The sequence below is a fragment of the Podarcis gaigeae genome, assembly GCF_964106915.1.
Source record: "Podarcis gaigeae genome assembly, chromosome: 1".
Classification (NCBI taxonomy): Eukaryota; Metazoa; Chordata; class Lepidosauria; order Squamata; family Lacertidae; genus Podarcis; species Podarcis gaigeae.
The window spans coordinates 65,368,724-65,392,761 of record NC_139678.1 but is presented as its reverse complement, the minus strand read 5'-3'; the positions used below and the strand labels follow the sequence as shown (position 1 = coordinate 65,392,761).

The 24,038-nt window shown below is 38.3% G+C and overlaps 1 protein-coding gene across 7 annotated transcripts in view; it reads left to right on the top strand.

The window, feature by feature from the left end:
- CCDC73 (coiled-coil domain containing 73) overlaps positions 1-24,038 on the top strand; it is a 60,973-nt gene that overhangs the window by 27,595 nt on the left and 9,340 nt on the right. For 6 of the 7 annotated variants that reach the window (XM_083724788.1, XM_083724787.1, XM_083724786.1 and 3 more), the window contains 8 exons: positions 746-820; positions 6,564-6,602; positions 10,605-10,740; positions 12,454-12,533; positions 15,652-15,780; positions 16,259-16,318; positions 18,067-18,165; positions 21,371-21,481. In XM_083724788.1, the coding sequence (XP_083580914.1) occupies positions 746-820; positions 6,564-6,602; positions 10,605-10,740; positions 12,454-12,533; positions 15,652-15,780; positions 16,259-16,318; positions 18,067-18,165; positions 21,371-21,481 (729 nt within the window). The remainder of the gene's footprint in view (positions 1-745; positions 821-6,563; positions 6,603-10,604; positions 10,741-12,453; positions 12,534-15,651; positions 15,781-16,258; positions 16,319-18,066; positions 18,166-21,370; positions 21,482-24,038) is intronic. The other variant, XM_083724791.1, reaches the window with a different exon arrangement.

Genomic DNA, 24,038 nt, shown 5'->3' with positions numbered 1-24,038 from the left:
TAAATTGTTATAGTAGATTATCTGACAAATGCAAAAAGAAAAGTGAATGTGTAAAAATGAATGCAGAGTCTCATCAAATTCTGTGACCTCAAGCTGAAAAAGTGGAAGCATATTTCACACCCAATCAGGAATGAATATTCACCCAGTGCTACAAAGTAAACACACTATGGATTAGTATTTTTAACTGAAAAAGCGTGTAAAAAATGAAAATGTCAAAGTTTGCAAAGTGTTGTGTTAGTACAGTTCCTTGCACGATTGAACAGAACATGTGGATCATTTTGTAACAATTGCATGATAGTGATCAGTTATATGAGAGGGAGTAAGCAGAGCAACAATGCTGCAGAATAATCTAAAGGCAAGGGGCAGTGTATTTTTCTGTAAAAGAGTCGTCTCAATAGTATCTGAATAGAGATTGTGGCATATTTATTTTGAGGAAGTGATGTTGACGTCAACTGAATGATGAAAGGATCCATTAGGGATCCATAATCTCCTACAAAGTCTTTAGCAGGCTTTTATCACTTTTTATTTGAACCCACTGTATAGTGTGCTATTAAAGTGGATGGAGTTTTGTGTTGCAGTATTTTGAAGAACAGAAGTAATTATCCCCAAGACATTAGCATATAGAATAGATTATGATGCGCATAATTATTAATACATCTCAAGAGACCTGTTCTTATGTCCCTTAGCTGAGAAATTTGTCATTTTATATTTCCTTTTTCTAACAAAATATTATGTTTCTTTGAAGGGAAAATGTTTACTTGCTATGGAATCAAAAGAAAGAGAAATGGAAGGACTGAAAGAAACATTAAAAATGTTACAGGTACATTAGCTCCACACTCATGCAGCCTGATTTATTTGGGCCCTGTTCCAATAGAGTGTCCATGCAGCAGCCAAGACTGTGCATGGTTAGTCGAGTAAAGCAATTTGCATTTCTGCCAATTAACAATTAGTTGGTGGGGAAGCAGGGACACAATGCAGCCCCCTACTTTCTTTCCCAAACAAAAGCTTGTCTAATCCAGGACTTTTTGCATGGCTCCTACATTGGGCTGGGGAATCTATTCAAGTGATCTTTTTCTGCTGTTCCTTGAAAGAGCTTAAGTCACCATATAAACACAGAAAATAAAATAAATGATTCCTCTTTATTTTTACAACAAAACTATGAGGTAGAATAGACTTAGTAATTGTCTCAATGTTTTGTGGCTGAGGAGGGATATAAACTGGGTCTCTGCATTCTAAGTCTAACACTATTCCTACTACATCAGACTAGTTCTTTTGTCTTATTTAGTATATACAATTCCTCATCTAGCGTTCTGTTTGCATCTTAACTGAACTACACATGCAGCAGACTCTCCAGGGTCCTGTGGAGCAAAATGGCCAAGGAGACCTTTCCCGCAATTCCTCAGATAGTCAATAAAGAAAATCAGGCAAGAGAAGGTAGCAGTTCTTCTCAGAGTTCCATACTTACCTTGTCATCTGTGTTTCTCAGATTTAGTAAAACAATTAATTAGTTCAGAAAAAATGAGGGTTTTTTCTCCCATTAGGAAATACTCCATGAGAAATCCACTCTTCAGTCCACTCTATTTAAAGGAGTGACTTTCCCACAGAGCATAGTTGCTCACTTTGTTAGAGGAACAGTAATTTTGCCAGCCTTTGAAATCAACACTCATTTGGATGAGATTTACAAAACTCATCCCATTCAATCATTTTTATAAAATTGATGCAGTTTTACAGTGCAGTAAAATGGACGCGGGTGGCACTGTGGGTTAAACCACAGAGCCTAGGACTTTCTGATCAGAAGGTCGGCAGTTCAAATCCCTGCAACGGGGTGAGCTCTTGTTGCTCGGTTCCTGCTCCTGCCAACCTAGCAGTTTGAAAGCACATCAAAGTGCAAGTAGATAAACAGGTACCGCTCCTGCAGAAGGTAAACGGCGTTTCCGTGCGCTGCTCTGGTTCACCAGAAGCGGCTTAGTCATGCTGGCCACATGACCTGGAAGCTGTACGCCGGCTCCCTCAGCCAATAAAGAGAGATGTGCGCCGCAACCCCAGAGTCAGTCATGACTGGACCTAATGGTCAGGGGGTCCTTAAAATGTTTACAGAACTTTCTTGAATGAACAGTTCTTGGAAGTCCCATAGCAATCTGTTGTCCCCCACCCAAAACAAAAAACAAAAAACAAACAAAAAACAAACAAACAAAAAACAAAAAAACAAGAGAAAAATTGGACTTACCATGAAATTTTATTTTCCTTGGTAAAATGAGAGCAAATTACCCTGCTACAGTTCTGGGTGTGGGATAGGATCTTAGAATAGTTATCCCCTTGATATTCATAGGAATTCCTGTGGACATCTTATTTTTCTTCCTCTTTGGGATTGACATAGCTATTCTTTCAGGTTGTTAACAATTATACTTCTGAAGTTCAGTGTTAGGCTTGTTTAGTTCTTCTGATGAAAATTCCAGCCTTGTCTGCAGTAGTAGTAGGAGCTTCATCCTAAAGTAAACATTTCACCCCTCACCAGCAAGAACAAAACTTCACAGCAAGACACTTAATTAATTTCCCCTAAACATTAACTCTGGAGTAATTTGATTAAAGATAATTGGGCTGCTCAAATGAAAATGATTAAGTTAGATTTGCTTGTTCTAAGTTGAATAAGTTTTATAAAATAATACCGGTTTAAAAAGGGAATCAAATAAAATATTAGACCAGACCAGACCAGGAAAATTAAATTTATTAAAGTATATTCTGAAATCATACAAAAACTATACAAACTTCCTCCATGCTATTAAACACTCAGACATATCTAAATTTAAATGTAAATGTAAAGTAAAAGTTAAATGTTAAAGTTAAATGTAAATTTAACTTTAACTGTTGACCATAGGGCATTTTCCCAAACTGTTCTTGCTGTTCTTCATGATCCCTGAATTACTCAAAAGTACCTTTTCACTATGCAACAGTGGACATTTTGCTTGTCATTAATATTGTGCTGATTATACTAGTTTCTCATTAACTTTATAGATAGCTTGATTATGTTGATGCCGTACCTTGTTTTTTTAAATAATCTGGTTAATGCTGAGATTATTTTAAAAGCAATTCCTTCACATTGCTGACCTTCTGTGCAAAAGGCTGAAAGGATTTGTTATGTCCTGCTCAATTCATGACACAGCACAAGTGATATATAGTGTACTTCATGGTTGGCTGAACATGATACATGGACTGAAAGAGTAATAAATGCTCCCTTGCTTTTCTTAACTAAGATATAGTTTGGGGGGGGGACCCATTCAGCAATGGAATCTGATTTAAATTCACCACAACAAAGGCATTCAGTAAGTCAGTTTTCAGCCAACTGGTATGTCAGTTGCACTAACAGCAGTTCATACAAACATTTTAATCATATATACAACAAGCAGACCTGCACTCTAACACTGGAACTCGCACGAGATAGCCATTTTCCGTCTTTGAAGAGGCAAATCATAGGTTGAAATACAATGAAGAAGAGCTGGGTGTCAGGGGCTGGCGTGGTCTGGGATTGTTCCCTCAGGTCCAGCCCTCCGCACCAGACTGCCATTGGCCAATTGGCTGACACGGAGCAGGATTTCAAGCTGGGAGTGCGAGCCAAAGCTCACGTCCTGGCAAGGAGAGACCCCGACACACAGCCATGCATCGTCAGCCAGTGGGGGTGGGGGTGGGGAGGCGCTGGCCGTCCCACAAAGCCACCGCACCCCTAAAAGGAGGTGAGCGGACTTCTGCTCATTGAGGAACAGCAGTCTCAGGTTAATTTGTTCTTCTGGTGCTACATTGCTCATATGAGTAGATTATTCTACTCATGAGCAATAATTAGTAGAAGAGAGCTCATTCAGGTGTAGCCTGCTTCTATATTCTACTACACATTGGCAGCAAAGCACAGGATCAATATTTTTTCACCTTTGTCTGATGCTGGGAGTGGGCCCTAGTCTCTCTACTGGCACAGTAGTGGTCATGACCTAGCATTGTAGAGAAATATAGAGATTCTTTTAGGTGGGTAGCGATGAAAATGAAACAAGACTGGCATAAGAAGGATAGCATTTTGTGCCACATTCTAAGGGGAACCAGGGTGACCTTGCTGCTTGCATAGGTGCAAGGTTGTACTGGCAAAATGGTACAAGAAACAGTATGCGAACTGATCTCTGAAGAAGGTGGTTTCCCTTGCAGTGAATAAGAACTTACTTGTTTCAGCGCAAGCCCCTGCTTGTACCACAAGGGTTGACCAGTGCTTAGGACTGGGCTATAATAATCAATCTTACCTTAATCTTTGAGTTATACAATTGGAAATTTAGAAACAGCCGGTTCTGCTCTGGCAAGGACTTCAGTGCATAGAAAAGTCATAGGATGATTGAATGCAACATTTATTATATGCTGATCCATAAACCTGGCACAAGACTGTAAGCTTTATTATATTCATGCAGATGTGCAGGTGAAAAGGAAATACAACAGGGGAGTAGTGTGGCCTTTCAGAGCTACATTATATTATACATGTAGCAGCAGTGAGAAAAGTAATATGGCATAATACTAGGAGTTGATGCCATGCAACATTCGTCTCCAGTAGTTTTTGCCTCAGCTATAAAGCGGTACCTATTTATCTACTTGCACCCGGGGGTGCTTTCGAACTGCTAGGTTGGCAGGTGCTGGGACCGAACAACGGGAGCGCACCTCGCCACGGGGATTCGAACCGCCGACCATGCGATCGGCAAGTCCTAGGCGCTGAGGTTTTACCCACAGCGCCACCCGCGTCCCTTTTCAGTGAGTAGATGATGCTATTGTTTAGTTCTGATTTGTTGTGGATAAGTTAGAAGAAGTTGTGTCAAAACAAGTTCTATTCCAGAGCATTTCCCCATCCTTACTGCAAAAAAGTCTGATCTTTAGGCAAAGAGGGTTTGTTGCACAAGACCTCCCCACCAATTATAATTGTGCAACTTGAATTAGCCAATAAGTGATTGTATCCCACGTGGAACTAGTGTTAGTGTGCAGGTGCACAGAGATCTAGCTTCCAGTGGTGCACTTTATCATTTGGGCCCAAAAGGGTATTATAAACATAATGTGGGGAGAAGCTTTGAGGTGGAATAAATGGAATATGATCACTAGAGCCTCAGTGATAAGAAAAGCTAAGCAAGGCATAAAAATAGAAAGAAAATAGTTGTAAGGAGAAAGATTGTTAAGAGAGCTTCTTTTTCTGAACGCCTTTATAAGCATGCTTGTAAACAGGCACAAAGCTGGACTCCTGGGATGAGTAAAATCAGGCAGGGAAACTTTACAAAAATTGAGATATGATGCATTTCATTGTAGTCACAGCAGTATCCACTTTTGAATGATTTGCATAGACTCAAAAGAACTGTGCTTTCTCCCCTCTTCTCTCTCAATGAAGAAATAGATGTGAAGTTTGTAGTCAAAGCATCCACTCCAGTCAGATATACATAGGCTGTATATACACTATACTTTTAAAGCACATTTGAATCACATTCTTTCCCTCAAAGAATTCTGGGCACTGTAGTTTACCCCTCTCAGAGTAACAATTCCCAGCGGCCCTTAACAAACCACATGGCCCAGAATTCTTTGAGGGGAAGATGGATTTTCAAAATGCTTGAAATGTATAGTATTTATGCAGCCAGACTCAAAAGAACCATGCTTTCCACACTCTGTCTAAAGGCAAAAATAGATGATATGTTAGGCATGTGATTTTCCCTTGTGTAACTGTTGTGGTGTCTGTGCTTAAAAAATCAAGCAGCCTTGGAATGGGGTGGGGCACCAAGCAGGATCAGGAATGTGGTAGAGGGGTGGGTTAACTCTTTGCTGCCATCATAGTTCTAACTATAAAAATGCCCACCACTGCCATTTGCAATGAGGAAGAAAGCTGTCATTGATATCAGTTGGTGCTTTCCTCCCATTGTGAATAGTTGTGCAGGAGGTCCAGTTCTGATTCATACCAGTCCATGACAGGGGCAAAGAGTTCATGTTCCCCACCCACATACCAAGGTTCCATTATGGTTCAACCCACTGCCTTATTCTTTTTAACAGCTATGTAGCAGCTATATGGCAAATGTTACATCCGGTTTGGCTTTCCATGCTCATGAGCATACATGTAGGCAGCATGGTAGGTTGTTAGAGGCAATGGGGCATCCTGTGTGCACTTCTCACATCCACAGCCAGCTTTCCTTCTTAATTTAATATAATTTATTTGTGCTCCAAGCATGAGTAGTCTGCACTAAGGAAAGGCAGAGAGGTGGATGGTAATATGGAAAATGAGTAAAGAGCCCCTTCTAACATACTGGTGTTGCACCCATGACCATAAGGAAGGTGGGAGGGGATCATGCCTTTGGTTCCCCCCACTTCCTTTTTTTAACACCATAAATAAATAAATAACCTGAGTATGTATAAACTGGCCGCCTGTTAGCAATGTGGGTTTATTTTCAAGGCTTTTCATATATATGCAGGCATTACATTTCTGTTATACGTTTTTCCACTTCCTTGAAACTAGCAGAATTACAATTAATTGCCAATGCATTTTAAATCATTAATGGTTTTCATTATTACAGATTTCAAACTACTCTTTGCAAAAGAAGCTTAACGAAATGGTAAGAGCTACAATAGCTATAAAAATATCAAAGGCTTGCATCCTCATTTTTTGCTTCTGTTCATGTAAGGATGGTTTCTCTCATGAAAGGACCCCTTTCCATGAATGCAACCATTATTCTGTGAGTGGAAGATCCTTTTTTCATGTAGCAAAATGTTATAGAGTTCTTTGCATTTTATAGTTACAGGTTATAGAGGTGTTGGTATATATTCCAATATCCTTCTGCATATTGCAGAGGTGCTTATCCAAACTACCCTTAATCTTTGGATTTATTTATTTCTTTGTTGAAAAAAATGGACTTTATTTTGTGTAGCATTATTTTTCTAACTTTCCTTGCTAGTATAATAACTTAAGTGTTTGCGAGGAAAATTACAGTTAAACTTTATGGTTTGGTTAGACTTACCGGTACTTCTTATTTTCAGGCTAATATTTATAATTAAAATGGTATGAAAGACGCAGGCAGTGTGTTACTCTTCTTCCAGTGTAACATAGAAGAATTAAGTGTGCCAGTTCAGTTTAGTCACTCTGCTGAACCACTTTTGAAATTAAAGAGAGCTGTTGAAACATTGCTAAGCTTGATTGACTAAAAGCTGTGAAAATTCTGCTGCTGCTCAACTGGAAAGAATAAAGATAATATTGTCAGACCATTATAAACTGTGATTTTAATTAAGAAGCTCAAAAACTAGAGTCCGGTTTAGCCTTAAGTACCATGACATTTGTACTGAAAGTCATCTTCAACGCTACAGTGATTTTACACAAAATATGGTGAAATTGAATAATGTGTCCTTTGACCTGGGAGATAAGGCTACAAGTTAAAGATCAAAGGCAACATAAAATGTGTTTTGTCCTATTTCACTTTTAAGTTAGGCTTCTTGTTTAAGAAGTATGTGTAATCTATTTTATCTATACAAATATTAAAGTAATGATCATGCAAAATTATTGCAAATAATCTATTTATTCTAGTAAACCATGTCCAGCCTTGTAAACTGTTCCTGTGCTTGCAAAAAAAATTGTTTGCATAAAATTTGTTGTACGCATGCATATGCACAACTAAGAGGAAAGAGATAAACTATGTGACAAGTTATGGCATTTACTCATGCATAGAACTGCACCAGGAGAGGCTTGTTAGCTTTCTACTTAACATGGCGGTCTAGGGTGTCTGCTTTTTGTCGATACTCAAGTTATTCCACTGTCTGAAACAACAGGCTAGGTCACTATGCAAGAGAGGGTTTACTTACCACTACACACCCCAGCCTCTCCTTTCCAATGGGATAGGCTTCTCTCTTGAGCAGAGGTGCTCAGTTCATGAAGAAGTGCCCCAACCTGCCATTACAAATGACTGACACATCTACCTGCAAGCAGACCAAACAAATCTCCTCAATGGTAATAAAGACGCTACTGTTAAAAAATTCATATTCATGTCAGCGTTAGGGCTGAGTTTCATTTCATATTCAGAATTTGGCCTTTGCCACATGGTAAGTTCAATACATATTACAGCTTCTCACATAGCCAAGTGATTGCTTGGTTTCTCTGCTACCTAGGCAGATTGCCTTTTAACTGACAGTGAAGTAGGGGAATGTTATTAGCCTCATCACCAGTTGAAAATAATTTGGAAAACAATCAGACAACTACTTGGTCACGCAGCAAGCTGAAATGTATATTAAACCTGCTGCATGGTTTTAGCTCGTCTTGTTGTGAGAACTGAGGTTTCACAATAAAGTTAAAAGAGGAAAAAGTAGTTTCAGAACTGAAGCCTTTATATTTTGGAAGTACCAAGATGGTTGGCATAAATTTTAACATCCAAATTAAATGAACATAAGTTATTTTGCAGCCAATTAAATGTAGACCCTTTGAAAATAGTAAACTAGGAGCACACATAGCAGGACATAGCATAAGTGGGTGCAGCATTTGCAGTTATACTTACTGTGACATGAAATCACTGGGCAAGGCATACCCGCTTATTTTAGAGTACAGGAACTTCCAAGCAGAAGAACAAGAGATAAGCAGGGATAGTTGAGAGCCAATGCAATAATAGAACAATAAATGCAAGGAAATAGTTCTGAGGTCATTTTGACCAGAAGAGTGTTTGAATAATTAACCCAGTGACATTAGAAAGACCCAAACTTAGAAGTCATACTTGACCTTCTCAGGAACTAAAATTTATGAACTAGAATCTGCTCAGTGGCTTATGTTATGATAAATTAGCATATAATATTGGTCTTAACTGAATCCACACATATATTCACTGTTAGTCTCTTAAACTTCTGTCTTTAGTTCTATGCCCCTGCAAAGGAGTATGTCATTGAAATGGAATATAATCTGTTACTAATTTGGGGGGAAAAAATGTGTCACCCTTCAATAAAACAATATAATAACACCATATATATGCTGCCGTGTGCTGCTTTGGAAGGAAGGGCAAAATATAAATGTAATAAGAATAAAGCGTACAAAACCAAAACAGCAGAAGCAGCAGTTTTTTTTTAAAAAAAAAAAACTTATACAATTCAACAGATTGGATAAAACCATAGTTTATATTGGGTTACATGATATGCTAAAATGCCCTGGCAAGTACAACTTATGGCACCTAAATGTAATGTGTTTCTAATGTTGTACACTGCCTTGAGATCTTTTGAAAAAGGGTGGTATATGTAGCAGGGAGAGAAATAGACAAGAGTCACAGATGATGATTGCAGAGTTCTGGCAACTTGTTGAAAATAATTTGGAAAATTTGTGGTAAAAAGGGGTCCTAATCCAACTGCTATAGCTAGAATTGTGCTTTGACAGTTTGGTTACCTAACTTCAGGGGTCCATCAGTCTTGTCTGTTTACACCAGGGGTGGGGGCCCTTTTTCTGCCAAGGACTGCATTCCCTAGGGGTAATTTTTTGGGGTCGCTTACTAGTTGTGGTTGAAGCTGGGGTTTGCAGTGGGAAGGGTTGGAGCCAGCAGTTGGTAGGACTGAAGCCAAAAGTAGGTGGAGCATCGCACTTTCCTCTTTGTGCCATCCCTTTTCTCTGTCCCCTCTTTTCTTCCTTTATCCTTTCCATATTACTCTAGCAGAGCACAAAGCATGCTTCAGTAGAACATTCCTGCTAGGCTTTGTCATTGCTCTGTTGGAGTGTTACCCAATCCTCTCAGGAAGCTGCACACTGCAGCAGGGGAAGAATCAGAGTGGTGAGCAAGCTACTTTTGGGATAAACTTACCTGTCATTGCCGATCTTGGTGTTAAAGAACTTGGTTAAACTTCCAAAGAATGCCTTTAGAAGGGGTAGCAAACTCACATATTGTGACCCCATCCTGCCCCACTAGAGTTTCTTTATGGCAAGAGTGGAGAACATTTTTGGTCCATAGTGAAAAGCATTATCACATCTTTCCCCTATGCCACTGCACTCTGTGCCTGCATTTCTGTTTTTAAAAACAGCCAGGAGATGGGTGGTGTGTGGATCTCCCTGTATCACACATAGTTTGATCTTTGTTATAGGGGAGCAAGAGAAGTGCCTGCATGCAGTTGTTTGGAGTTGTGGAAATAAAAATAATAACAAAATACATAATAATAAATTAATATCTACAGAAAGCTAAAAACAGATTAAAGCACATGTTGACACATTTTGCCTGGGCTTCAAGACTGAAAGTGCTGGTTCTGACCAGGAAAGCCTCTGGTGATTCTCTGTATCACTTGTTGCCTTTTCCATACCATTAGCAATGATATTCATGACAGTGGGAGTGGAGTGGAAATAGGGGAGGCACAGTTCTACAGTGGCTTCTGTCCTACCTTACAGGGATCTTTAATAACTGTGCTGGAAGATTATTGCCCTTCCACGTGGAATGTCAGCACAATTTCTATGTATGCTTGTTTAGAAGTAAGCTCCACTGTGTTCATTGGGGCATACCTGTCAATAAGTGTGTTTATCATTCCTGCATCATCTACGGTAATTTATAAAGTTAATACATCATTCAATGTGAAAAGTTTGTCTTTAACTATTTTCTTTTCTTTCTTTAACGCAGGAGCAAAAGTTGCAATTACACGTGTTAGCAAAGGAGGACCATCAGAAGAGTCTGAACGAAGTTGAAAAATGCCATACAGTTATCACAAGTCAGCTGAGAAAAATAAAAGACGCTCATGCGAGATTAGAGCAGAATGGTAAATAAATTATGTGATGAATCTAGGACATGATCCAGCCCTTATGTGTGAAGGCTGAGAAATACAGCAAAACCCATGGGAGCAGGGGAGAATGACAGCTTACCCCTTATTGGTGGTCTTCCACAAATATTGGGGGATGAGAAGGAAGTGACTAAATAGACAGAAATGTAGTGGCACACCCACAGCCAGCAACCGGATACAAATACAAGATCGAGGGAGGCAGGGAGCAGGACATTTAATCAGTTCATTTTTGCTCCTCCCCAAGTCCTGAGATGTGGCATATTAAGACTATTATTATTATTATTATTATTATTATTATACTCTATTTACAGCAAAAAACAAAACATAATGTCACTATCAATACAAAAAATTATATATTCAAGATAAAATTAACCAACCATCCTTTACTAACACCTGTTGTTCATAAATTGTACCTCATAGTGCATGCTATTGTACATCGTCCTTATATAGATAGTGTCAGGTGGTTCAGTTGGTGGCCAAACTAACTCTAGCTTGATGACAGTGTGACAGATGACACAGACAAGCTGTTTAACTTGTAGGGAGGTGCTTCACAAACTGCTCTGTTAAGTTTAACAAGGGCAGTACTTCAGAAAGCTGCTTTCTATAGCACCTCCCCACTTTAAAACAGGGTGGGAGTTGTGGTTAGCTATGAGGGGGGAGAGGGGGGCTTGGGTTGACTGAGAGGGTTGGTCGGATGTAACAGAAGGAGGAGTTGGCCTGGTGTAGGGAGAAAGGAGCAGTGATTACTACTTAATCAATCAGACAATTAAATCACTCCTTCCCATCACAGGAGGTACACTGTTACAAAACACTGTCATCATCTGTAAACCACTCAAAATCATTTTTACTCTGAATGGAACAATTAAACATTAATTTAATTTCAGAGGGTCTGTTCTGAGTAAAATATAGCTGAATACCGTCCTATGTATTAAATATTCTTAAAATTCGATTCTTAAAAATCAATTATCTTTTCAAAACAAAGATGTAAGAGATTTTAATATATTTTCAATATTTTAATATAATTTCATGTGCAAAGTAAATGCTTACAAATGATAAATATATTATTATTATTATACATTAAAATATTCAATATATATTAGCTGGTTCTGTTCAACAAGAAAATAATGTATTTCCTGTACTAACTGCATTGCACTTTTACAGCAGAGGAAGTTCATATGATAGTGCAGCAACAATGGTAATCACCATGTATATTCTGAGCATGAAACTACTGTCTCTTGAAAAATCCTATGGAAGGTCATGTATTGAACAAGAAATGTCTTCCACTTTCCAAACTACTAATATTAATCTCTTTTTGCTTAATCACATGTAAAAAAATTGCTAGATTTAGGTTTTATTTCAGTATGCACCAATTTTATGCTGCATAAATATTTTACAAATATATGGCAGGTGGGTGTCAAAACCTGATTTCTAAAAAAAACTCCACCCACCTCCAATTTAAGAAGTGAAATATATGAACTCTATAAGACAAAAGTGGAATATAATATATGAAACTGAGTAATCACACATACAGCTGATTACTCCTATTTTCCAGAGGGACTGTCAACATCTGCCTCTGGACATAATTTCTCCACAGATTCTGTAGGTTACATTTATTCTGTAGAAAATTCAGACATAAAAGTATTTTAATATTAGTTCTTTACTTTTTTTATCTTATCCAAACCCATTCATAAGTTGTGGAAGCAATTCAACTCAATAAGAAATTGAGAGCACTGAATGCAAGACAAAAGTCTGAGATGGATAACCTAAAAGAGGTAAGTGTATTTGTCAGGGGCTCAGGAGCAGAGGCACAGGAGAGGGAGGAAATGGAGAGCGAGGGGGAGGAATCCGAGGGGAGCGTAGGCGGTGACAGTGATCAGAGGGATTCCATGAGCCTCTCCAGCGAATCGGAAGATTCACAGAAGGGAGCGCCGATGGCCAGGGCAAGGGGGGTGCCAAGGGGGAAACCCCAGAAGGAAGGGGCCAGCGGGGACTCCCAGAGCAGCAGTTGGAAATCAGGACCAGCTTCCCCACCAGAGCGCAGTGGGGGGGGGGGAGTCCCAGGCATCGGGACCAGTGTTTTCACCACCAGCGAGAGGAGATGAGTCAGGATTGACCACGCCTCCATCGGAGAGCGGGGAAACGGTCAAGAGGAAAGTTACTGGATGGGCGCGCGCGCCAAGTTCAAATGTACAGGCGAGCGGCACAGCAGGTAGCCCAGATAGGGAGCCAGGTCCTAAAGCCCGCCGGAAGGAGGGGCAAGACTCAGGGGGGTCAGCGTCAGAAGAGTCCAGAAAGGAGGAAACCCCAGGGGGCAGAAGGACCCAGAGGAGGAAAGAACAACGGAAGAGGTGGAGTAAGGCTAGAGTCTTAAACTGGTGTCTAGGAGGCGGAGACTCAGATGGAGCTTCGCCGGTCTAGGTTCTAAGACGTAGAGTTGCACGCTGCGGTTTGGAAATGGAAACTAATCTTCAATAAAGACTTTTATACGTTATTATGGACTAGCGTTGGTCCTCTGTGAGCTGGGACCTGGAGGCAACTCTGACAGTATTGTATTTTATTTATTTATTTATTTATTTAATTATATATCTATCCCACCTCTTCTCAAAGTGGTTGGCCAAAAGCTAAAAATGAAGGAAATATGAAAAGGCTGCAACTTATCCAATTAAATGTGTATGAAATATAGAAATATAAAATTACCATATATCTGCTTAATCCTGCTTAAGAGCAGCCTAAACATGAAAGTTTTACAAGACTTTCAGGAGGCATGCAGACTTAGGTTTTAACAGACCCTAGGGGAGGCATGTTCTAAAACGGAGGAGTGGTCATCCAAAAATATCTCCCTCTGTATCCTTGCTGTTTGAACTTTGTGATTATAATCAAGAACGGATGCTCAGCTCGTCTTAAAAGTCGCAGTGGATTTTATGTGAGAGATTAGTCTCACAGGTCTGTTAGGCCTGAGCCAGCAAGAGATTTGGAAGTCAAAGCCAGCAAGCAGAATTGTGCCTTGAAAGTAACGGGAAGGCTCTGCAATAGTTTTATAGGCCCTTGGCAACATACCCTTGAGAGTAGGTGGGCTACACCAACTAGTATTTGTAAACAGACAGTATAATGTATTAAGGGTGAATTGATATGACAGTGAATGATTGCATGGGCTTTTCCATGGATCCCATTAGCATCCAGTTTTTATGTATACTTACATACTTGTTCAGATTGTGGGCAGTTCAGGCTGTAGTCATAAGTCTTCAGAAACCAAAGAACCCATACGCAAGTTGATACCTGGAGCTGGTGTGGTGAAAAATTTGTAAAGAAACTGCCCTCTTCCCATCTCTCCTGCGGATGCGGCAGTATTTCGGCAATGTCACTCCTTATCCCACTTCAAACTGCTAGGTAGATTACATTCCTCTACTAGAGTTATGCAACAAAATAGCCCAGACAACAGCTTGAGCGACACCCAACTTTATGCAAACAGACGTCTCCTTTCTTTCCTCTCCCATGCATCCACCTGTCCCAGGGTTCTGCCAACTTCTTCTGTTCTGCTGGCGGACGGGCACTGTTGGAACTCTCTATGAACAGATTGCCCTCTGCCAGAACCATAGCAGCTGAGCAACCTCTCTAAGCTCTTTAGAACCCTTCCCCATCATCAAAAGGCAAATAGATGCCAATACAAAAAAGAAACAGAATTTCCACAATAATTTGAGTGTTTATTTTCCATACCGACAGGTTTTTGGGGAGGGGAGGAGTGAGAATGAGATCAGTGTTGATGACAATAGTTTAGCATTCTTTTTTTTTTTTTTTGCATTTTAATAGGGTGTACATCTTCTCATTGGCATACGGTGCCTTTTAAAATCCTTTCAAAAATTACCTGCATTTTATTAATTTTATTAAATTGGTAGCTTGGGTATTTGGGTAGCTTGGCATTCATAAAATTCAGCAGCTCAGATAATAACCATTTCTACTTTCCACTGTTATATGATTTTGTCCAGAACAGTTAAACTATTGGATTGTGATAAGGGGAAATTCCACTTTTATGAAGAAAAGTTAAACAGACCAAACTTAGTTGCTGCTAGATAAAACTATTGCCATTCTGAATGCTTGGTTCAGTGCTGTGGCATCATGAAGAATTCTTGATATTATCTACAAACAGCATTCATAACCTTTGCTATTTGTCTGAGTAAACGTCAGAGCACTCAAGGAGAGAGAGATACTGAACAGGCTACCCCATACAAAAGAGGGAGGGGTGGGGGAAAGATGCAATATTTATGACTCCAGAAACTATACATTGTAATTTAATAAGATCAAAGCCTGTACTGTTTATTTGCTGTACTAGTTGCTTTAAACAAGCTAGGAAGGGCAGCAGACAGAATTGTGAAATAAATATAGTTGCAAAATATTAACATTTTAAAGGTAAACACAGGTCAAATATATTAAACTAATGTATTCTTAACTCTTCTGGGATGAAGCAGTGAGAGTACTTAGAATAATTAGTGATCTTCGTTTCTCCTTCTGTCAGTTGTTTAGAGTAGCAGCTCTTGTGGACCTTCTGGTATCATTGCAACATACAGTATCAGCCACAAACTAATGCAATGTTCATTTATTTCTAGTTATAAAAAGGGCAACAGTGAAGCATTAAAAACACCTATTTTTGTGAAAGCAGTGTAAATCTAAAATGTAAAAAACGTATGGGTAACCACACAAGGGACCTGTAACTGTGAAACATCATTTCAAAGATAAGCTGTCACTGTCAATTTTATTTATATTTAATGCCATTAATATTCTTGTCTCTGTATTTTGCTTAGAAGGGCATTAGTTGGAGGCGGAAAGATTTTTTGTCTTGCTTGGCATTGCAGAAATAATCTTGGGTGAACTATTTATGGTTGTTTCCTTATTAAGGAGCTAAAGAAAGTTACAGCAGACTTGATAAGGTCCAATGTCACTTGTCAGCACAGAGTGGGAGATGAAAATCTCAATCTTACAGCAAAGGAATGGGAGTTGAAAGAGCTACAGCAAAAATATTCAATGGTATTTGATAATTATTTTTTGCCAGTTAAGATTTCATGTTATTAATTTATAAAAAATAGATCTATACTGATATTTTAATAGTGTTTTCAGTGTGGTTGCACTGTTTTAAATTCTATAGTACTAGGCAACTATAGTAAATACGCAGTGCACTGTTAAGTAGTTTAATAGTTCCTATACTATATATAGTATAGTGTATAGTATATAGTATAATGGTCATGCTGGATGTTAAAATCCTTTTATATTTTTCTGTGTAAAATCTGTTATAATACTGTTGAATGGTAAACATGGCTATATAATATTGTTAGGGTACAATCCAATTGCACTTTGCATCCTCCCATTACCTCCTACACTCACTGCTCTGTATAGAGGAGTTTCCTGTTATCTGACCCCTCTTTTCTGCACCCTCTCTTTCTCATGGGGTGCTGTGCTTGCAGCACAAACCATAAGGGGCCAATGACATGGTTTATTTCATTTATAGGAGAGAGAATTTAATATAAGACTCACTGAAGAAAATGCACAACTTAAGGAAGAAAAGCAGGTAATTTATATATTAAGAATATATTATATATCAGTGACATTTATTAAGAACATGTGCAATTAAAATTACAGCTTTGTATAGTAAACTTTGTAGTTTTCTGCGATATGTATACTTTTAGGCCTTTTTTATTTTTATTATGTGGTTGAACCGTTCCTTTTGTACCATAGCCCAGCCAGTATGAAGCTGCAAGATGTTAACTGATGGCAGTCATTAAGCCATGTTGTCAAAGGATGAATCCATATAAAGTTAAAATAAGAGTGCTTAGAGTCCTATGGCCTGGGGGGAAATGTACGACCATTGTTGATAAGGCCTTCCCTGGTTACTCAGATATACAGTTGAATCAGGACTGACCCACCCATGAGACAAGGTGAGGCCACCACTTCAGGTGGCAGGATCCACAGGGACAGCAGATCCTGTCTCCAAAGAATACATTGCCTGCTGCTGCTGTGAAACAGCTGCAGCACACTCCTTGAATCTGCCATGTTGGAAGCTCCCCCTTGCCACCTTTACAGCGACCTCTAGGTGAATAGGAGGCACAGCTGGTCTCCTCCCATTCTCCCCTTGTTCCTGATGTAGGTATTCACTCACTCATTCTTCCCTGGTGGTTGCGATGGTGCCATTTTGTGGCTTGCCTCAGGTACCAAAATGTCTTCGGCTGGCTCTGAGTTGAATTCAAACATTTCTATTCAGAAGTAAGCCCCATTAAGTTCAGCGAGACAAACTCTCAGGTAAGTGTATGCAAGATTGCAGCCTTATAGTCAAAGGATGCTCCTTGACTTCATCATCACAACTGAAACTTTAGATTCTAGCAGTGGGTTGGGAGCACTTTACTACCAAAATTTCAACTCCCAGCTCCCAAAGACATATGCATGAGATTGTAGCCTTAAATTGTGGATGTTGTGCTTTACCTAATCTGCTAATGCATTTTAAGAAAACTAAGAAAATATTTTATTGCTGTAGAAATGGTAAACAAACACTCCACAAATACTTTATAATAGTAAGCCTACTCAAAGACAAGCTAAATTAATATTTATTTATTTGGATGAGGTATTCAATCTGTAAAACATTTGTGTGAGTTTTACTACTGGCATTATAGACGTTTGATTTCAGTGTATTTTGAATTGAGAATCTCAATTATATAACTACTTTAAATCATATACAATGAGTTTGGTGATCTAATACTTGTTTTCACAATGCATGATACAAATTTGCATGACTTAGAGCATCTCTAGTATTGAAACCTGAAGACCCAAGAAACATATTAATTTGATGTGAAATAATACATCCTGAACTGGTAATGCTGTTTAGGTTTACCAATAGAACTTTACTGACGTGACTCTTAAATTATGAACCTGTAATTAGTTATCTTTTTATAATTTTTCCCCTCCCCCCAATATTGTGCATGTTGCTTGGAAGCTCAGAATGGTCTAGCATCTTCATAGTCATGGGAGCAATAAAACACTGAATTTCAGCTGCAGCAGTTTGAAACTTCAAGTTGTATGAGATTAACCACTACTTCATACTCCTCTGACCTTCAAGCCAATATGCCATTATATTCTCCCAGTCTTTTACCTTTGACATTCAGGATAAGGAGGCCTCTGGTTATGATTGAACCATCTTCCTACACAAGTATAACAATAGCAACATTTAAATAAAGAAGTTACAAATATATATGCATATCCTGTTGTGCTCAGCTTTACAGAATAATCCTGTCATTTAAAAGAGAATGCATTTCTTTTATTAAAAAGGAAATGATTGCGTCTCTACAACATATGCAGCAACTGCTCTACAGACAAACTGAAGCTAATACCAGAATGTCATTGAATGAACTAGAAGAAGCATGTCAGGTCAGATATTTCTTGATTAGAAACTTGATGGCAACCTGCTAAATAATTTTATAAAAATTGTTGTTGTTACCCACCCCCTTCACCCTAAGATCCCAGGACAGGTTACATTTTATAATAAAACATTAAAAACAAATTACAAGATTTAAAATACTTTAGAAAGTATTTTAAACTTGTTCAAAAGATTTGTCATATGCTCTTTAGAACTTAAGACTGTCACCCTATCAGGCTGAACCCTGATGGCTTTCCATAGAGCTGGATGAGGCAACATGATAATTATAGTAAATTTCAATTTTAGTAATTTAGGATATGCACTATTCTTCCATGCATATTTTTCCAAAGCACAGTGTTGCGATCATGAAGGGGGTCCTTTCCCCACTGCTATTGACCAGGTGTGCTTATACTCTGCTGAATGCAATGGAATCTGCCTGGCTATTTCTGACAAAATGGGGGCCCCATATATTTCATATACTAGATCTCCTAGTGTGCAACATACTATAACCAGGCTTTTTGTTGAGTCAGCATGTATGCCAGGGGTCTGAAAATGAGTATGTTGCAATTTAGACAGCACCTATTTAGACAAGGTTACCACGTCAGCAGTTTATAAACTTATGAATGGGAGAAAGCAGAAGATAAAGGCAGTTCTCACAGTAATAGAATACAGGGTCAAATCAGTGAATTAAAAGGCAGCTAGTTAAGTGCAACAGAATGAGGGCCTTTTTCAACCAAAGACATAGTAGGAGTGCATCTAGTGTAAATGCTGCATGAATGGAAAGAGCTTCCATTCATGGAAGGAAAGTTGCACTCATGGAAGGATCCCATCCATATGTATAAATCTCTTCTGTTCCTGGAGGTTATTACAGTGAATGCAACCTCTAGTTAAGAGGTGTGATGATGGCCATGGCTGCTATATTGGCTTTAAAAAACCCCAATTAGGCAAATTAATGGAGGATAGGTCTACAAACAACTGTTAGACAGTTGAAAGGAATGAAATCTCCATGTTTGGAGGCAACATACGTCTGTTTACCAGATGCTTGAGACAAACAGGGATGGCCATCCATTATGCTCTGCTAGTATGCTTCCAGAAGCCTTTGCCTGACCATAGCAGAGAAAGAATGATGGCTCTTTAGTCTAATACAGCAGCAAACTTTGCACATCCTTTCTGTCAGATTTGTAATTTGTTCTTATGCTGGTAGACAAAAGAATCTTCCTATAATATAACCTGCTTAGAGTAGTTCTATCAGCAATTTAACTAGCAGTGCATTCAGCAAAACTGCATAATGATGGCATCAGGAACCAGTATCAGACAATACTCTGCTACCTACGGTATGTGTGTGTTGGTGGTGGGAATCATGCCTCCCACTCATTGCATCAGTTCCCTTTCTGAGGCCAGAGGACATCCACATGCGAGTATAATACTTTAATGAAGCATACACGTTAAATGCAATGTATGTAGGCTTGGATAGCATAGTTTATGTTTTAGATAAAATCTAGTAATTGACCATGTGATCTGGGCCTGTGTATTTATGCCCTGTTGAAAATATATAGCTGTGCAAGGACGTCTTGTAGCCATGTCGGTGGAAGAGCCGTATTGTGTTTGCAGGGACGGAAGGAGTACAGGCAGTGACCATTCTAGGTGTGTCAAATTGATGCATGGTCTTTTTGGATTCGTAAAAGAGCGGAATGGGTTTACGCATGCAGGCCCAGGAACGGAAATTGCTTCAAACAGGGCCAAAGAGTTTTAGAATCCTGTGTAACGAACCTTGACCTCTGGTTCTATTAATTTTTAAAATGATTTTACATTTCACTTTTTTATAAAATCTGTGAAAGATTTTTTTTAAAAAAAACCTCTCAAGCAGTAAATGGAACCATATAGAGGGATAATTGCATGGAAAGGATACATCAGGTCTCTTTTCTCCCTCAAGCATTCTATATGTTTTGATTCATTTAAAAAGAAAGCAACAACAGCAAAATTCAAAACTGTCTGTGCAGTATCCCGACCACAATTAGCGAAGGCGTCTATCAATCTAGATGGACTCCACTGGCCATGCTGGCTGGAGCTGTTGAGTCCAGCACCATCTGGAGGGCCACACATTCCCCACATTCTAGGTAAATCTTACACTTTTTTCTTTCATTCTCCAAATAATTACCGTAGTGTGCATAGCCAACAGTGTTTCAGAAATGTTCAGTGTCATATAGGTTCAGAAGTACTGTCTGTAGAAAAAGGCAACGCAGCAAATAATTAATTTTGAAAGAGAGCTTTTATGGACTCTTCCCAACCCCAGAAATGGTTTTAAAGAATCACAGAAACCGTGCATAGTCACCATTTATCTAAATGCACTAACACTGTTTACATTGGCAAATTTGATCACATCATCTTATATTAGGTAGTGGATACACTGGGTTGTATCCCTTTTATTTATTTTTCAAAAATGTGAAGAGGGCAAAATTGTATAGTACCTGAGAAATGTATGAGAATTTTTACTACTGATTTATGCAAGATTACTTTAATTTATCAATGTGGCAGCAAAGCTGACAATGAGTTAATCCAGAAATGTTAAGACAAGTATGGCAGTTTAAAATCCTTCTTAGTGTACTGCCTTGCACACTGCTGGTGCTACGTAAATGTGAAGTAGCAGTAGAAATAGCATACCAGTATTCTTTTAACACAGATTTAATTTCATTGAACCAACTTAAAAATGAAATAGGAAAATCAAACAAGAAAAACTACAGACTGGAATTTTTGCAATGGTGTTCTACAGTCCTTAAGTTAATCTGAACTCTATATTATATGGAATGTTAATAAAATTCAGGTTTGATTATTGTAATAAAAATATGTTCCAGGATGTGCTGTAGTGTTTATCTTCGCAAACAAAGGTTTAGAATGTGCTACATTTCATATTTCTTAGCTCTGCACTTTATATTACTTTTTCAGCACATTAAAACTTATGCAGTGAAACTGAATAATGGCAAGTATTTTTATACCCTTTTATAGCCATTTCTTTTTCATAACCTCCCCCTGTTTCCTGTTAGCTAAACTATAAGCACCTTTCTGTTAATTTATGAAAATTATTGTTGTGATAGCACATTATCACTGATCTGTATGGCACTTTCAGCATGTTAGAAGAAAAGGTCCAAGCAACATAAAACACATCAAAATTCATTAATGTGGTATTGATTATTTTTTGGATAATTAATTTTATTGCAGACCCTTGAAAGAGATAATGAGCTGCAAAGGGAGAAGGCAAAAGAAAATGAAGAAAAGTTCTTTAATCTTCAGAATGAATATGAGAAAACACAAGCAACTTGGAAAAATGAAGTAAGGTTCCCCCCCCCCCCATTTAAATACTACTGAATTAACAAGGTTACTAGGAAATAAGAAAAACATTTAAAATAATTCCAAAAGTTCAAGAAGCTATTATTAACTAAAACAAGAACAGGCATATTTTAGAAATCCATCTAGTTCACACATTGGAGACATTAGAATAATTGTTTGAGAGCTTTTAGGTATCTCAGTACGAGATACGTTTTCCTCAACTATGACAGGACCTCAGTGAATTGAAAGATTTATCCATAGTTACTTCTTGTATACTTTTAAATTTCTAATCCAGAGGAACAAATCCAAGTATCAAAACTGATTTCTATACATTTCTACTATAAATAAAAAATACTGCCTTGAGTGGAGGATGCCAATATTGGTGAGGTTGTTACTGAAGATTTCAGCCTGGCTGTCCTTTTCAATATGGCCTGGCTCTAGACATATCCATGTAGCCCAGGAAAATGTACAAAATGTAAAAGGAAGGCCATCAGTGAAGGACCTTCTCTTTCTTAAATTCAGGGATTCTATTTTAAGAATTTTAGCTCATTTTTTTCTTAGCAGTGTTCCTTTGTGTGTGGAAGCATTGTGCTGGAGTACTTGCTCCCCCCAGTCTAACCTTTACTACAGATTCTGGAGCCCCTGAAGTTCAGAGCTGAGTGTAAATACAGTATAGACAAATATACTGTAAGGGACGGTAATCCAGAGGCCTTTACAAAGGACAGCCACCCTTCAAGAACCATATTGTTAGGAAAGCAATGTTTAATGTCTGGACAAAATATAAAGACTTATTGGAAAACAAGACCCCAAGGTGGTTATCACCAATGGAAGCCAAGGCTCGGAAAAGACTCAATATGGAGGCCAAATGGCCGAAATATTGGGAAATATTAGAAAAATATGGAGATAATTGGAGGCTGCAGAGTTTGGAGAAATTAAAAGATAAAGTGCGAGATTGGCTACATTATGCTCAGATTAAAGAGGTTTTTAATTTGGATAAAAAGATAGGATTCCAGGTGGAAAAATCGAAGTTGGAAACAGAATTGTTAGAACCTAAGACTAAGGTACTCTCAAGAATGTACAACTTGCTGTTAAAATGGAATACACAAGATGAAATGGTTAAATCAGCTATGATAAAATGGGCACAGGACATTGGGTATAATATCATGTTTGCTGACTGGGAAAGGTTATGGACCACCGGTATGAAGTTCATGGCATGTAATGCCTTGAAAGAAAATATTATGAAAATGATATATAGGTGGTACATGACTCTAGTCAAGCTTGCAAAAATATATCATCTGTCTGACAATAAATGTTGGAAATGTAAAGAAACTGAAGGAACGTTCTTTCACCTCTGGTGGACTTGCCCTAGAGTTAAGGCTTTCTGGGAAATGATATATAATGAGTTGAAAAAGGTATTTAAGTATACCTTCCCTAAGAAACCAGAGGCCTTCCTTTTAGGCATTGTTGGCCAGAGGGTGTTAAAGAAGGACCGAACATTCTTTATGTATGCAACAACAGCAGCAAGGATACTTGTTGCCAATCATTGGAAAACCCAAGACTTGCCCACACTGGAAGAATGGCAGATGCAACTGATAGACTATATGGAACTAGCAGAAATGACTGGCAGAATCCGAGACCTGGGAGAGGAAGCAGTGGAAGAGGACTGGAAGAAATTTAAGGACTATTTACAAAAACATTGCAAACTGTATGAGTGTTAAGAAAGATGCAAGATTGTAAATAACATGGCACCACAAAGCTAGTTGAAAAGAATATGAAGACAAGTGAAATTTAAGAAAAGATAAATTTTGGATAAATATTATGTCTAAATTAAGTATTTAAGGTTTGGATAAAAGTATCTAAAGTTAGGGACACAATATTGGAAAATTATAAAATAAGAATTGAAACAAGGTGATAAATTGCTGGTTAAAGTTTTATAAACCAGGAACGCAGGAACGAGAGATGTGAGGAAGTCCAAAAAGTGAAGAAAATATGGTTATTATCTAATTGATTCGGTTGTGGTATGCTTTTTGTATAAGGTGTAAGTGCTTTTTCTTTTTTGTTGTTCTTTTGTTTTTTCTTCTTTATTGTATTAAGAAAATCTTTAATAAATATTTAAAAAATAAATAAATACAAAGGACAGCCACCCTGACGGTTGGTTCCATTTCCAACCATTGAATGGTCATCTTGCGCCTTCCATATTAATTGCTTAATGTTGAAAGAACTGCATTTAGAATACAGGTACTGTTTACAATTGTCGTCACCTCCCCTCAAGGGTATTGCACAGTTAAAGAAGGTCCAGAAAAGGGCACCTTAAGTGATCAAGGGGAAGGGAGAAAACTCCTATGAGGAAAGATTGTAGAATTTGGGACTATTTGGTTTAGAGAAAAGGTAAGCAAGAGGCGACATGATAAAAGTTTATAAGATTACGCATGGCATGGAGAAAATGGATAGAGTAAAGTTTTTATTCCTCCCTCATAACACTAGAAATTGTGGACAGCCAATGTAGCAGAATGCTGGAAGAATCATGACAGAGAAAAGAAAATACTTCTTCAGAGAGCAT